Below are 17330 nucleotides of genomic sequence, written 5' to 3'. Positions count from 1 at the left end.
TAATTAAATTTGCATACAATAATAGCTATCATTCTAGTATTCGGATAGCTTCATTTGAAGCTCTCTATGGTAGGAGATATAGATCTCCAATTGGTTGGTTCGAAGTTAGTTAGGCCTTAGTCATAGGGCCTGACTTAGTATTCGACGCCTTAGAAAAAGTCCAGTTGATCAGAGAAAGACTCCGGGCTGCTCAGAGCCAACAGAAGTCTTATACAGATGCTCGTAGAAAAGATCTCGAGTTTGAGATTGGTGGCTATGTTTATCTAAAGATCTCTCCTATGAAGAGAGTGAAGAGATTCGGTAAGAAGGGAAAGCTTAGTCCCCGATATGTCGGTCCCTTCAAGATTCACAGTCGCTTTGGCAAGGTAGCTTATGAGCTTGAATTGCCTTCAGATCTAGCCTCAGTTCATCCAGTCTTTCATGTCTTTTCGCTCAAGAAGTGCATAGGTGACCCATCAGTTATAGTCCCTATTTAGAGCATTGATGTTCAGAACACTCTCTCTTATGAAGAGATTTTAATCGAAATCTTAGACTATCAGACTCGTAGATTGAGGAACAAAAAAGTCCCTCTAGTTAAGATTCTTTGGTGAAATCAGTCCGTCGAGGGAGATACTTGGGAAGTAAAAGCAGACATGCGTACCAAGTATCCTCACCTCTTCTCTGCCAACTCAGATCAAGCTCAAGGTAACAGTTCTCCTTAAGCTTACTCAGTTTCATGATCAGTGTTCATCATAAACTTGGCATGCAGTTCATGCTCATGTTCCCATTATAAACTTAGTATCAAGTACCATTACATATTAAGTCATGCACTCATGTATCAGTTCAGTTATATAATTATGCACCAGACATACATTCTCATTGTGAGTAACTTAGTTCTTTAGAACACTCAGTCATGCATTCTTGAATTAGTTACACTTGCTTCAGAAATGCATGTTCAGTAATATATATTCAGCTTATCAGTCATGTCAGTCATGAGATCATGTTCCAGTTATTCATGTTCAATATGTACGTCAATTACCTTTTCTCCCCTCTCAATCAGTCTCATTCAAGGACGAATGTTCTCAAAGGGGAGATATTGTAATACCCCGTACTTTTCCTAGCAAATTTTATCTCAAGAATTTTTAGTATTAGCTTTTAACTTGAATTATGGTTATTCCATGAGCAATTTTTAAGATTTTTACTTTTTGTCATATGAAAAATTCAATAAGCTTTCCATCGATATAAGATTCGCCCAAATCCGATAACCAAGACAAAAGTTATGACTATTTTAAGTTCTCGTTGTAAAACAATGCCATATTAGTCAGTGGAGCCCCGCGCCACAAGAGGAAATGGCATTTGGTAAATTCCAGTATGGTTCCGCGATTATGACGCGTCGCGCCAGGGACAAATTCAGAATTGTCCTTTTTCAGTGTCTTAGCGCGATTTCTTCTGCATCGCGCCAAAGTTCCAGGTCACAAAAGAAAGGGAAATGTGATGGCTCCGCGTCGTGCCATCCCTCAGTTTCCCAACTATCAAATTCCAGTGACACGGCGTGATAGCGCCGCATCACGCAAGGGGTACAATTCGGGAAAAAATTACTAAAATTAAATGATGCATCCCAAGGGTTAAAATGATTAACTTCCCACCCCTATTTAAGCCCTTAACACGTGATTCAGCCACTCTTCACCCAAAATACACTCTCTTCTCTAAAAAAACCTCTCAAAAACAAGCTAGGGTTTTCATAGAAGATTCAATTCCAAGAAAATTTCTCCGTCAATCTTTACGAAATCATGAACTAAGGTATGCGTAGTGTTCATTCATGGACTCCTTCCATCCATGAAGCCCAAGAATCTCTTTTTTATGTTTAAGTCTATGGATTTATTTATGAATTTCATGTTGGGTTGGTTTTGTTTATGTTGAGAATGATCAATTGAATTCAAATCCATGTTGGGTGATCAATTTTATGTGGAATTGATTTGTATAGATGTATATTCATGTAAACCTATGAATAAACCCTAGGATGATGAAATTAGAGATGAATCATGATGATTAATTATTGTATAATGTTGTCTACATGTGCTATGCCTACAATGTGTTTGATTAAATGCCTAGATGAAGGAATAATGACCAACTAGTATGATATCATGAAATCCTCATGTATGTATAAGTTATGCCTATCACATCTCTTGATGGAATGCTTCTATAAATGTATTATAGATTATGATGTTAGTTATATATTCAAGTAAGTTATGCTTGGTCAGTTTTCTTCTATCGAGTCTTGAGGGTACTTATACTCAAAACATTAGCTGTGTACCTAGAGCTATGTCATGTTTTCATGATACTCTCAGTCAAGCTATGAATCCTTAGACTTCAGATAGTCTTATGACTCAGAAAAAATCTCCATGATCTCATGACTCAGTCAGTTGTCAGATAGTAGTAGCATTTCGTCAGTCAATGGAACTTAGTAACTCAGCTCATGTTCAATTTAGTAAATCACGTTCAGTGTCCATTCAGATGGGAGTAGGAATTAGTACTGAGTAAACCCAAGGATGGGGACACACACTATCAGATAAGGGTGTGATCCTTAGAAGTCATCGTTGCATTATAGAACTATGTAGCCAGTGTAGGTTGACACATCAACATTGTTCGATGAGGGTTGATGAGGTGGATAAGCACTGTCAGATAAGGGCCCCACCGTTCTCTTTTAGGGACACTATCAGATAAGGGTCGCCCATAGCTTATTTTTACCAGTGGTGTGGTATTGACACCCTTCTAATTGAGGTTACAAATTAGACCCCAACTCAGCCATAATGGCGTATCAGGGGTATATTAGTTTAATACTACCTCCCACAGTTTCAGTACCAATCTCAATAATAGAACTCAGATAGTTCTTTAGATTTAAGACTGTTAGATATAGTCGACTTAGATACAGTAAGGAACTCAGATAGTTCCATTAGATTCAGGACTGTCAGATACAGTCACCCATGTTATCAGTTACATTCAGATACAACTATTTATGCTATCAGTTATATAAGTTATTAGTATATCATGTCATCAGTATTTAAATTTAGTAATCACGATATCACAGTGTTAGTTACAATTATGTATTTATGTATGCATTCTGTATTCATGTTAGATAGTTAACTAGCAATATTCATGCATGTTAACCCTTGCATTAGCCCACCTCACATGTATACTCAGTACATTCTATTGTACTGACGCATTTGCGCTATGGTGCTTTCTTTTTATGTTACACTATAGGTTCAGAGACACGAGTTCTAGATCAGCAGTAGATTTCAGTCTCAGCAGTCAGAATAGAAGTGAGTCCTCATCCTTCGAGGACATGATTATTTCTCTACTATTTCATTGATTAATTATTAGTTGGAGTTAGTTAGGGATATGTCCCATCAACTCCTTATTCAGATTATTCAGACAGTAGAGGCTTTCAGACTAGATGCAGACTATTATGTTTTAGACTTCAGTGTTTACAGTTTTGTTTGGGTATTGTATTACCTCAAAGATGCTATCTCATCCATGTTATGTTCAGTATTGAACCTTATGGCCTTTTAGTGCATGTTTTTGTATTATTCAGTATTTTACAAAGTATACAGGTACAAATATCAATCCAAGGTTAGCTTATGGTCCTTCGAGGTCATGAACACCATGTAGCATTCCAAGTACTAGATCCGGGGCGTTACAATATTAGAGCTTTTGGATTGCTTCAAATGTTACCCATTCTCGAGTGCAAGTGGGAAGTGATCACCATAGACTTTGTAACTAGTCTGCCTTGTATATCTTATGGTTCTGACAGTGGTTAGATCATTATGGATTGACTAACCAAGTCAGCTTATTTTGTTCTAGTTCGGCTCCTATTCGGTGCTGAGACGTTAGCCCCTATCTTCATTTATGAGATGTGCATCTGCATGGTACGTCGGTGTCTATTATTTTAGATCAAGGTTCTGTGTTCACATCTTACTTTTGGAGGACTTTTCAGGATGAGTTGGGTACTTGAGTTGATCTTAGAATAGTATTTCACCCCAGACTGATGGGCAGTTAGAGCGGATTATCTAGGTTTTGGAGTATGCTCAGCGCATGTGTAATGGATTTTGGTGTCCAGTAGGAGCAGCATTTGGCTTTAGCAGAGTTTGCATATAATAATACCTATTATTTTAGTATTGATATAGCTCCTTTTAAGGTGTCGTAAGTTATGACTTAACTCTTTCAGATTGAGATGGGCAGTAAATGATGATATAAAATACATGTTAAGGGTGGGAACTAATCATAAAAAATGACTATTTATGTATTGTGTCCGTATGGGGGCCTATATGTGATGAAATTGTCGAAATTTAGTTCTTATGTGATATGTGTGACCGTGTAGAGTCCTATGTGATATTAATAGCATTAAATATATATGAATAATTGTATTATGTTGTTAAGATATTTTATATGTTACCATTGGACTATTGTGATTATATTCATACTTTATTTGACATATAAGACATATGGAAATTCGTGGATAAAACCAAAATAATAAGTGGATATTGGCTTACATGGTTGTGGAAATATATCATTTTGGTTCGTTGTGAAAATACTCATTATGATTGGTTGTGAGCATTACATCCTCATGTCATTCTTATTCATAAAACATTGGTACTACTGTGGCTACATTTGAGAAATACTGGTAACACCTTTTTAAAACCCTTCTTGAGGGATGTGTTGGAGAGGAGATATTGTAACACCTTTTAAAACTCTTTTTGAGGGATATACCAAAAAGGAGATATGAGATATTTGGATTGTATATAGGTTGATGAACTCCCTGTGGGTCCTGCGTTGGGATGCTTGCCTCTGTAGGTATATACCAAAATTGTGCGATGATCCAAGAGGTTGTGTGTCGACCTCGTGCATCATCATCATCATCTTCATCATCATATACATTGAACTTTCTTTATTATGTTATATTGTGTTGTATTTCCATATTGACTTATCATTTATGTATTTGTCGTATCTTCTTTTACTTGTATTTGATGATCTTGTCTATGCATGTTTGCCCTTGTTCTTATTATATGTGATATAACATGTATTTTTTATTCTATCTTAGTGTGATGTTGCAATATATGTGAGATATATCAGAACTGTTAGTGCATGCTGAATGAGCTACCGTTGTTGGATATTTTCTAACTGCAGGTGACGTGCCCTTAGTGTATATTTTTTATGCTTTATTTACTACTTTGCTTAGTCGGCCTATGATACCTACTGAGTATAAGTGGACCGTACTCATGCCTATTGTGCCCTTTCGATACAGGTCTTCGCTCAAGTGTGCCTCTGCTTGATTGACTCGGGTGTTTATTGGAGCTTCCAAGGTAGCGGTTGAACATTCTTGCATCTGAAGTTCACCTCTATCTTTTCATAGTAGTTATGTCTTTATTAGTATTCAAAAACAGATATTATTACTTTATTGTTATTTTTCGATGTATTTAACTCTTAGATTGTATTAGTAGTTCTTACACTATTGATACCTAGTTTAGGGCATAATTAGTATTTGGAATAAGTTCTTTCTGCATTATTATGATTACTTATATGGCTTGGCTTTGTTCTAGAAGCCTTTTCTTGGGATATTTCTATTTTTTTCCACTTTTCGTACTAGTTTGGGTGATAGGCTTACTTGTCAATGTACACCACGATAAGTGCCATTATGACCCTCATTTTTGGATCATGACAAAGCCCCAATATAAACTTATGATAGTCGTAATGGCTTGAGATTAAAGTCCCTTGCCTAATGAATTCGTTTGTAGTTAAACTCCTTTGCATAATGCGATCTTATGAGGTTGAAGTACCTTGCCAAATGAATTGACTTGTGGTTAGAGTTCCCTATCTAATATAGCTTGAGGTTAGAGTCCCTTGCCAAATGTGTGAGCATGTGGTTAGAGTCCTTTACTTGAATGAATATTTGTGAGTGGTTAGAGTGCCTCACTTATATGAATATGTGTGAGTGGTTAGAGTTCTTCACTTAAACAGATGTGCATATTGTTAGAGTCCCTTACTTAAATGGATGTGTGTGTGGTTAGAATCCCTTACTTGATGCTATGTGAATATCGTTAAGGTCTTATACCTAATGATAGATGTTTGAATTTATAAGTGTGGAGGTTGGAGTCCTCCATTGCATATATGATGAATGAGTGCTTCCAAAGTGTTGATAAGACTTGCCCTCTTGGTTAACATATGATATGTCTATATGTATGGATAAGGTTATGAATGAAATTGAATTATATATTGACTTGTTGTTGAATGATGATGCTATTTTATCCTTATACTTGAGTTACATGCTAGCATTCAAATCGCTAACCGTCTTTGGACGCTATGTCTCTACGCGATATAGGGGTCGGTGCATCTTCTTCTCTTTTTGTGTAGTGATTAGGCAATCAAAACTGTTTATGCATTGACTTGGGAGTGGTGAGCTTCCTTACTTCGAAAGACGTTCCTTCTTGGTTTCCTATCTTTAGACTTAGTCTTATTTAGACTTGGTTTGGCTATTGTCTGGGGCTTATCCCGACATATACATTTCTAAACTCCGGTTTGTACAGAGGTATTGCTGATGACTGTGGACTTGGGTTTATTGGTTAGTTAATGAATCTAATAAAGTGTTTAGACATGTTTAAGTTATGACTTGTATTATGTTTTTTGATATCATATTATTCGGTCGAGATTCACCCGATCCTTATGATTGATTTGATGATTGTGATGGGTTATCGGGGTGACCTCTAGTTTATGTGGGCTTGAGGTGCCCATATGACATGGCCCTATTTTGGGGTGTGTCAAGTTGGTATCAAAGCTTAGGTTCATAGTCAGCTGGGCATCCACAATACTGTGTCAAGTAAAATCTATTTATGGGTGTGAAGAGCGTCACACTTCTGTAAGAGGACCTATGAAATATCTTAGGAAATGTTTCCTTTCTTGTGTTTCAATCTCAAGCTATATTGTCTAAGGTCTTAGATTTCTCTAATTTCTATTTGCTATCTTTCAGATCATGCCTCCAAGGAGATCTGAGACTCAGGCAAATCCTTCTGACGACTCTATGGACGAAGCTCATCCAACTTCTGGAGTTCAAACCTGAGCTAGGCCTGCGGCATCCAACCATTTTCATAGGGTTCCACCTATCCCCACCAATCCCAATTATGAGAGTGACCCTCCTATTCCATTACCTTAAGGGAATACTACTAATGCTGAGTTTCGTCGCTCTATCAACCTCTTGACTCAATTGGTAGCTTCTCAAGTGGAGCATGGTGCTCTGACTACCATTTCTTCTAAGGCCACAATAATTGGCCAATTTATGAGGTTGAGCCCTCCTATGTTCTTTGGTATAAAGGTTGAGGAGGATCCTCAAGGCTTCATTGATGAAATAGAGAATATCTTTCACATCATGCATGCTTCGGAGATTGAGGTCGTTAAGTTTGCTTCCTTCCAAATAAAAGATATATCTTACTAATGGTACAGGGGGTGGGAGTTGTCTAGAGGTGTTGATGCTAGTCCCGTCATGTAGGAGAATTTCTCTGAGGCTTTCTTAGATCGCTTCTTTCCGCAAGAGTTGAGGGAGGCAAAGGCAGAAGAGTTTGTGATCTTGAAGCAAAGAAGAATATTCGTTCAAGAGTATGCCTTGAAATTCCATTAATTATCAAGGTTTGCTCCCGAGATGGTTCCTCACATGAGAGCTAGAATACATAAGTTTGTCTCAGGATTGTCCTATGAGTTAGTCCTTGAGAGAAAGGAGGCTTTGTTGATTGAAAACATGGATATTTCTAGGTTTATTGTGTATTGCAATAAGTGGAAGAAGAGAAAAAGAAGCAAGTTGAGCCTAGTGAGAAGCAAGGAATGAAATTTAGGCCTTCTAAGCATAGCGGTGGTGATGGTGGCAAGTGGGCACGGAAGAAGTGGGAGATTTTGAGTTTTTTCTCCTTTCTAACGTTTTCTCTCCTTAACCAAAGATTTTTGGTGATCGCTGGACTCAGTTTAGTGGTGGGCCCAATTCTAGGTTAGTGGTGCCCAATCAGCTCCACCTCACCTTTCTTACAGATTCTATAGTCAGAGTCATTATGGTCAGTGTGAGAAGGGAGAAACAGATGTTTCCATTGTGGTTAAGTGGGCAATGCAACGTGAGTACCCTTCCCTAGCAACTTTTTTGGTTAATAGGGCCCCTATTGCTACTCCATCTACTCCCACACCGAAGGGTGCTATGTCTGTCTTTATTTCTATTTCTGGCACCGATAATGGCCAAAACTGCTTGTATGCACTTACTACTAGCCAGAATTCTGAGGTTTTTCCCCAATATTATCACGGGTATATTGAGACTTTTCTACCGTGATGTGCATTATTTGCTTGATCCAGGGTCTACTCTTTCTTATATGATCATGTATACGGCTGTGCATCTTGATTGTGGTTCTGAGGATCTATCAGTTCCTTTTTTGTTTCTACCTCGGTCGGTGACCCAGTGATTGTTAGAAGGGTCTATAAGGGGTATGTGATATCAGTTGGTACTCATAAAGACTCGATAGAGTTGGACATGGTTGATTTTGATGTTATTCTGGGGATGGATTGGTTGCACTCTTTCCATGTTTCTTTAGATTGTTGGACCTATAGGGTCATGTTCAAATTCCCTAATGAGCTAGTCATTGTATGGAAAGGTGGTTTCCTAGTGCCTAAGGGAAGGTTTATTTCTTATCTAAAGGCCTAAAAGTTGATTTCAAAGGGGTGTTTCTATCATTTGGTCCGACTTAAAGATTCTAACTCGGAAGAACCTTTTTTAGAATCTGTTCTTGTGGTTAATAAGTTTCTCGAGATGTTTCTCAATGATCTTCTCTATGTTCCTCCCTATAGGGAAATTGATTTTGGGATTGATCTTATTCTTGATACTCGTCCGATTTATATCCCTCCTTATAGAATGTCTTCGATGGAGCTAAAAGAGCTTGAGGAGCAATTGAAAGACCTCTTAGATAAAGATTTAATCTGCCCTTTTGTGTCTCCATGGGGTGGCCTAGTATTATTTGTGCGCAAGAAAGATGGTTCCCTTCGTATGTGCATTGATTATCATTAGTTGAACCAAGTGACTATAAAGAATAAATATCCTCTTCCTAGTATAGATGATTTGTTTGATCAACATCAGGTTGCGAAGTGTATTTCTAAGATTGATCTTAGATCGGGTAATCATCAGCTTAAGATTAGGGATGTGGATATCCCTAAGACTTCCTTTAGAACTCGGTATGGTCACTATGAGTTTTTTTTCATCTCTTTTGGGTTGACCAATACCCCAACGATATTCATGGATTTGATGAATAGGGTATTCCATTAGTTCTTGGACATGTTTGTCATTTTCTTTATTGATGATATCTTAGTATCTTCTAATAGTAAGGTGGATCATATCGATCACCTCTATGCCATGTTACAAACTTTGAAGGATCATCATTTGTATGTGAAGTTCACCAAGTGTGAGTTTTGGTTGAAAGCCGTAGCTTTTTGTGGTCATGTCATCTCTAGTGAAGGGATCATGGTAGATCCCCAAAAATTTGCGGCGGTTAAGAAGTGGCTTAGACCTATAACTCCAACTGATATTTGGAGCTTCTGGGGTCTAGCGGGTTACTATAAAAGGTTTGTGGAGAGTTTCTCTACTATAGCTTCCCCGTTGACCGAATTGATCCAAAATAAGGTCAAGTTCTTGTGGTTTGATGTGTGTGAGGGTAGTTTTGAGAAGTTGAAATATAAGTTGACTTCATCTCGGGTTTTGACCTTGCCCGAGGGTAGTGATGGTTTCATGGTATATTTTAATATTTCTCGTATCGGTCTTGGTTGTGTATTGATGCAATATGGTAGAGTGGTGAACTATGCTTCTAGGCAATTAAAAGTTTATGAGAAGAACTACCCTACTCATGACCTAGAGTTGTAAGCCGTGGTTTTTGCATTAAAGATTTTGCGACATTATCTTTATGGGGTCCATGTGGATATCTTTTCTGGTCATAAGAGACTCTAGTATTTGTTTACCCAAAAAGAGTTAAATCTTCGGCAAAGAACGTGGCTCGAGTTGTTGAAAGACTATAATATAAGTCTTTATTACCATCCATCAAGGCGAATATAGTCATCGATGCTCTTAATAGATTGTCCATGGAAAGTTTGGCCCATGTAGATGAGGATAAACAGGAATTGGTGAATGACATTCACCATTTGGCTAATTTTGGAGTTTGACTTGCAAACTCTGAGGATGGTGGTGTATTTGTGCTTTTGGTATCTCAGTCACCTCTTGTTGTTGAGATAAAGAAAAGCAAGCCTTGGGCCTCGACTTGATGAAGATTAAAAGTAATGTGGGTTAACACAAAGTTGCGACTTTATGATTGGTGGTGATGGTATCTTGAGGTACCAAGGTAGGCTATGTGTTCTCGGCGTTAATGGATTGAGGAAAAAGGTCATGGCCGAGGCTCATGAATCTCGGTATGCTATACATCCTGGTTCCACCAAGATGTATCACAATCTTAAACAGTTCTATTGGTGGGGCAATATGAAACATGATATAGCTAGCTATGTGGCCAAGTGTATGGTGTGTTAACAAGTGAAAGTTGAGCACATGAGGCTCGATGGGTTGTACCAAGAAATTATATTGCCCGAATGGAAGTGGGAGGCAGTTAATAACGATTTCGTTACCGGTCTTCCTAAATCTTAGAATCAATGTGATTTTATTTGGGTCATTGTTGATAGAATGACCAAGTCTGCTCACTTCTTGCCCATGAGGACTAATTACTCCAAAAAATATTATGCTAAATTATATCTTGTGGAGATCTTGAAGTTGCACAGTACTCTAGTTTCGATTATCTCAGATCGTGGTCCTCTATTTTCATCCCACTTTTGGAAGTTTTTCCAAAAGGGTTTGGGTTCTAGAGTATGTTTTAGTATAATTTTCCAAACTCAAATAGATGGGTAAACAGAATGGGCCATCTAAACATTGAAGGATATGTTTCGGGCTTGTGTGATTGATTATGATGGTGTTGGTATGACCACTTTCCTTTGATTGAGTTCACTTATAATAATAGTTAACAATCTAGTATTGGCATGACCCATTTTGAGGCATTATATAGTAGGAGATGTCGATCTCTTATTGGGTGGTATAAAGTTGGCGAGGGTAAGTTGCTTGGCCCCGATTTAGTCTACCAAGCCTTAGAGAAGGTAAAGGTGATTCCAATAGATTGAAAGCCACTCAAATTCACCAAAAATACTATGCGGATGTGAGGAGTAGGGACTTAGAGTTTAGTGCTGGCGATTGGGTATTCTTAAAAGTTTCTCCCATGAAGAGAGTGATGCAGTTTGGTAAAAAGAGAAAGCTTAGTCCCTGGTACGTTGGTCCCTTACTTGATTATGAAGAGGGTTGGCAATGTTGCCTATAAGTTGGAGTTGCCTTCTATTATGAACTTTATTTACTGGGTTTTCCATGTCTCTATGTTCCAGAAGTGTGTGGGTGATCCTTCGTTGGTTGTTCCCTTGAGGGATGTTGGTATTTCAGACTCTTTGTCCTATGAGGGATCCCAATGAGGATCTTGGATCAGTAAGTTCACCGATTGTGAATGAAAAAGGTGGCTTCGGTTAAGGTTCTATAGAGGAACCAAAAGTTCGATGAAGCTACTTGAGAAGCAGAAGAGGACATGAAGTCCAGGTATCTGCATTTGTTTCCATTCTGAAAAATTAGGATGGAGGTATGTGTTGACCTCCTTGCTTTGATTTATGTCTTTGATAGACAATGGGTTAAAGTCCCTAATGTGTTGAGTGATTTGTGTCATGTTAGACCATGGGTTCAAGTCCGTAATGTTTTGAAATTATGTGTCTTTTGTTGTGATAGGTTTAAGTCCCTAGTATCTTGAGTTGATTCACGTCTTTGGTAAATGATTGGTTTAAGTCCCTAATCCTTGAATTGAGTAAGTATCCTCGATAAGTTGATGGGTTGAAGTCCTTAATTTATGAAATGAGTATGTATTGATAAGTAAGGGGTTTAAGTCCCCAAGATTTGAAATGAACAAGTGTCTTTGATAAATGACGGGGTTGAGTGCCAAAGACGATGAAGCGAATGATTGATTGATAATGAGCATGATGTGTGTTATATCCTTTGTTTATGCTTGTTCTAACTTGTTTGAAGGTTGTTTTAATATGTGATGATATGTTATCTTGTGCTTATTTCTTCCCTTACCCGTCATTCGCGGACGAATGATCCAAGTGGGGGAGAATTGAAACACCTAGACTTCAAACCAGTGAAAAATTCCCTCATTTGATGTCTCTAGACTTGGTGTGACTAAGGGTACCACTCGTACCTTTTGGATATGAGTTGGTGACCCTATACGTACCCTAGGCAGTATGGTGAGGTTTACTCACTGTCCTAGGTTCGAGTGAGGCTCCAACCAATTGTACCTTAAGGTGCGAGTCATAGGAAGACCAATTATATCGAGTGATGCCTCGATCAAAAGTGGACTATTTTTGGTACGGTTGATGGATACGAGTTAGGGTTGAGTTGTACCTTTTGGATATGACTCAAAGGTGTATGGTCATATCCTTAACAGTGTGTTTGACCTAGGAGAAACCTAGGGTACGATCAGGGCACCACTCGTACCCTATGGTATGACTACTTAAGTTAGTCGTATGGTGAGTCGTACCTATGGACGAGTTCATTTTCTGGCTTTTAACTAAGAGCTTTGTGGTCATTTCCCATGCCTAAAACCCTAATTCCTTTCACTATGTAAGTGCCTGTAGCCTCCTAAACATCCATTTTGATGGATCAAACTAGGGATGTGCAAAAAAACCAAACCGATAAAAATGTTACTGGTTCATTGTTATTTGGTTATTGGGTTAACTATTTTTAATGGTTTTATAAAAAAAAATTATTGGGTTATTGGTTTGTTTTTTTCTTATTGGGTTATTGGGTAAACCAATAAGAATGTATATATATGTATATATCTCTCTCTCTCTCTCTCTCTATATATATATATATATAAATCTTAATTTCTCTTTAATTTTTGTAAATTAACAAACCTATTATTTCAATTATACAAACTCTTAAATTCTAACAACATTTAGTTCAAACATGAAGATTCTTGTAAATTAAAACTCATTATGTAGGATTTTTGGTTACAACTAAGATTTGTTTTTTTTCATGTTAGTTACTACTATTTCTATTTTATGAGTATTTTTCTTATTGGTTGAACCGATAACCAAACCAATAAGGACTAAAAATCGATAAATCGAAAATCGATAAAAAATATCTTATTGGTTTGCTTATTGATTTAGCATATTTTAAAATTAAAAACCGATAAATCGAATCGATAATATATAAAATCGAACCAACCAATGCACACCCCTAGATTCAACACCCTTAATACTCTTTCAAGCTTATCTTTGAAGGATTGAAGGCTAGGGTTTCAAGGGCGATCTTCAAGAGGCAAAGTGAAGTCAATATTCTTGGTGATTCAAGTTGTCTAAGGCATGTAACTTTTCCCCTTGTAAAATAACTCTAAACCCATGTATTTTACACTTGGATTAGTAAGTGTACATGGTGGTTTTGAAATCAAATGAAAAGGGTTTTATTGCCTAATGATGAATAATAAGGATTCTTGCGTAGACTTATGTTTATACATGTTATTAATGGTAGTTTCCACACGTGAATGCTTGTTGTACGTGGTCTAACATGTGGGTCTTGAGTAACCCTAGTCTTGATGATTTCTACCATGAAATTGGACTTGGTAAAGGCATGTACACAAGGTGTTTGTGAAAATGTCTAAGTGATATGTCTAGTTATATGATGATGAAGTTTTGAACTAGGGAAATGGACCAATATGTATGAATACTTGATAAATGATATTGTGAAGGTAAAATAATCCATGTATTATGTAATTGATGTCCTCGATGGTTTAATAAATAAGAAGAGGGTTAAAGTCCCTAACGTAAAAATGAACATGAATTGTATGTTGAAGTAAATTATGGTATAGAATTGCTAATGAAGTGTGAATGGCTCGAAAGGGTCTTGAGGACCATAGTTTGAATTGTATAATGAGTTGAATTAAGGCATTGGCCTATTGAAATGGTTGAACAATGAAGGCTCCCATAAGGACCATGTGGTCATGTATTGTGTTAAATTGGCTAAATGAGTTAAAGTCCTTATGTGTAGAATTGAATGTATGTGGATGCAAGGATAAAGGGTTATAGTCCCAATGTCGACTAATAATAGTCGTGATGGTTTGAGGTTAATGTCCCTTGCCTAATGAAATCGCTTGTGGTTAAACTCCGTTGCATAGTAAGATCTCATGAGGTCGAAGTGCCTCGCCAAATGAATTGGCTTGGGGTTAGAGTCCCCTATCTAATATGGCATGAGGTTAGAGTCCCTTGCCAAATATGTGAGCATGTGGTTAGAGTCCCTTGCTTGAATGAATGTGTGTGATTGGTTAGAGTTCTTCACTTATATGAATGTGGGTGAGTGGTTAGAGTCCCTCATTTGAATAGATTTGTATGTGGTTGGAGTCCCTCACTTAAATGGATATGTGTGTGGTTAGAGTCCCTTACTTGATGATATGTGAATATGGTTAAAGTCCTATACCTAATGAGAGATGCTTGAATCTGTAAGTATGGAAGGTTGGAGTCCTCCATTGTATGTATGATGAATGAGTGCTTCCAAAGTGTTGATAAGACTTGCCCCTTTGGTTAGCATGTGATATGCTTACATGTATGGATAAGGTTATGAATGTGATTAAATATGATATATCTTGACTTGTTGTCAAATGATGATGCTATTTTATTCTTATCCTTGAGTTACATTCTAGCGTTCCAACTGCTATCCGTCTCCAAACGCTATGTCCCAACGCGATATAGGAGTCAAAGCATCTTCTTCTCTTCCTGCATAATGATTGGGCAATTGAAGTGGTTCGTGCATTGACTTGGGAGTAGTGAGCTTCCTCACTTCAGAAGACATTCTTTCTTGGTCTCTTATCTTTAGATTTAGTCTTATTTGGACTTGGTTTGGCTATTGTCGGGGGCTTGTACCGACATATACATTTCTAAACTTTGATTTGTATAGAGGTATTATGGATGGCTGTGGACTTGGGTATATTAGTTAGTTGATGAATCTAATGAAGTGTTTAGACATGTTTAAGTTATGAATTTTAGTATGTTTTCCGCTATCTCATTATACGGTCGAGATTCATCGGACCCTTGTGATTGATGTGATGATTGTGATGGGTTATCGGGGCAACCTTTGGTTCATCTAGGTTTGAGGTGCCCAAATGACATGGCCCGGTTTCAGGGCGTGTCATTGTAAAGAGGAATCATCGTACTCCATCTCCAAACCTCAGGCATCTTTCCAGTCTTGAAAATGCCATTAAATAATTCGACCAGCTACCTCAAAACTGCCCTGCCAGAATACTTCCAAAACTCTACCGGGGTCTCTTCCGGCCCCATGGCCCTACCCCTACGCATCCTACGAGTACCTTTAAAGGCCTTCTCAACCTTAATATGTCTACAATAACCAAAATCACGACACCCCTCAGAGTACTCTAGCTTCCCTAGCTCAAGGTCCTTGTCCCCTTTATCATTCAAGAGTCTATAGCAATACACCTTCTACCTTCTCTTATGCACGTCATCCACCATTACTTTGTCATCCTCCCCCTTGATGCACTCACTTGGTCAAGGTCACGGTCCCTCCGCTCCGTATCTTTAGAATACAACCTCTTCTCCTCATCTCTCTTTTGTAATGTCGTATACAATCTCTCAAAAGTTGTTTTAGCTATCGTAACCGCAAGCTTAGCTTCCTTCCTAGATACCTTGTACTCCTCCATGTTCGTCCGCTTCTCCTTTTTATCCTTAATCTCAACCAACTTAGTATAAATTGCCGTCTTAATCTCCACCTTCTTCTTAACTTCTCTGTTCCACCACCAGTCCCTCCGGTTCTTACCAGACCGACCCCTCGATACACCCAGCCTCTCTCTAGCTATCTCCTTAATGCAACTGACAACCCTATCCCATGTAGTATCTACATCCCCCTAAGTTCCACACACCAATGCTGCTAACTTCTCACCCATCTTTAGCGTACTAACCAGAGTCAAGCCACCCTACTTAATTTTGTGTCAACCTCCCCGACCCTCATTTTCTTTCCCTTTATAATATCAAAATCCATCAACCTCCCCGGCCCTCATTTTCTTTCCCTTTATAATATCAAAATCCATCACTAGAAGCTGTGCTAGGTCGAAAAATTCTCTCCAGAAATGACCTCACAGTCCTTACACATCGCTCTATTCCCCTTCCTAAGCAATAAGAAGTCAATCTGAGTCTTGGCAATCGCACACCAAAAGGTAATAAGGTGATCCACCTTCTTCGAGAAGTTAAAATTTACTACCACCAACCCAAAGGCCCTCACAAAATCCAAAAAAGCAGCTCCCTCTTCATTCTTATCCCTGAAATCAAAGCCTCCATGCACATTGTCATATCCTCTCATTAATGACCCAATGTGTCCATTGACGTCCCCTCCAATGAAAATCTTCTCACTACCTCATCCAAAACCTCCCAAAATCTCTTCTTATCCTTCTCGGCCAAGTCCACCCGAGACATTACATATGTTAAGGGTATACCCTTCAAAGACCAACTTAATCGTCATCAACCTATCACTGACCCTCTTAACCGTCACTACCTTCCCCCTAAGCTCTTCGTCTGCTGCGATACCTCTCCCATTCCTATGCATGTTTCTTTCTGAGTACCACAACTTCCCTAGCATTAGAACCTACCCATTTGGTCTCTTGGACACACACAATATTGATCCTTCTCTTTCTAAGAATCTTCACAAGCTTTATGGACTTACCATGAAGGGTCCCTATACCAAGATCCTACCCTCAACCTATCAACTTTCTCATCACGCTTAGCCCTCCCCCTCCCCCTAAACCTGATCCTACACCAGATCACAACCTCCTCGGACATGTCCTATCACGACCTGAACCAGGTCCTAGTTATGATGAGTATCTCAAGTCCGCCAAGTACCGAAGACCACCGCCATTAACCTACTAACCAGAAAAATAATATAACTAGTAGTGGATGAATTCTGAATATATAACAAGATAGAACTAAGTCCCAAACATATAACAAGATAGATAAATCAAATAACAAGAGAAATCTAAGAATCCATAACATAATCCACCCATACTTTGCTATCCACAAAAAACTCTAAGAAAGCCAAACATCAACCTAAGTCAGGACATATCCCCGATCCGGATAGCGAAAATGACAATGACAATGATAACGTTAATGTGAACTCTTTAATTCTAAAATATGGAATGAATCGATGAAATGATTAAGCTTTC

At 38.3% G+C, this 17330-nt stretch overlaps 1 protein-coding gene across 1 annotated transcript; it reads right to left on the bottom strand.

Moving 5' to 3' along the window:
• Nucleotides 1-15629: 15629 nt before the first annotated feature.
• LOC107852259 lies at nt 15630-16474 on the bottom strand. The gene is made up of 2 exons (XM_016697323.1): nt 16250-16474; nt 15630-16022 (listed from the first exon to the last, which is right to left on the bottom strand). The coding sequence occupies exons 1-2, from the start codon at nt 16472-16474 to the stop codon at nt 15630-15632; spliced, it is 618 nt and encodes a 205-aa protein (XP_016552809.1).
• Nucleotides 16475-17330: the final 856 nt, after the last annotated feature.

The sequence above is a fragment of the Capsicum annuum genome, chromosome 3 (genome assembly GCF_002878395.1).
Source record: "Capsicum annuum cultivar UCD-10X-F1 chromosome 3, UCD10Xv1.1, whole genome shotgun sequence".
Taxonomy (NCBI): domain Eukaryota; kingdom Viridiplantae; phylum Streptophyta; class Magnoliopsida; order Solanales; family Solanaceae; genus Capsicum; species Capsicum annuum.
The sequence above is the reverse complement of the archived record's forward strand: the minus strand, read 5'-3'. Positions and strand labels throughout refer to the sequence as shown.

Coding starts and splice junctions, on each gene's coding strand:
- LOC107852259 (XM_016697323.1), bottom strand. CDS start 16,474: ATGAGAGGATATGACAATGTGCATGGAGGCTTTGATTTCAGGGATAAG. Junction 16,023..16,249: donor CGATGTGTAAGGACTGTGAG/GTCATTTCTGGA, acceptor TGTGGAACTTAG/GGGGATGTAGATACTACATG.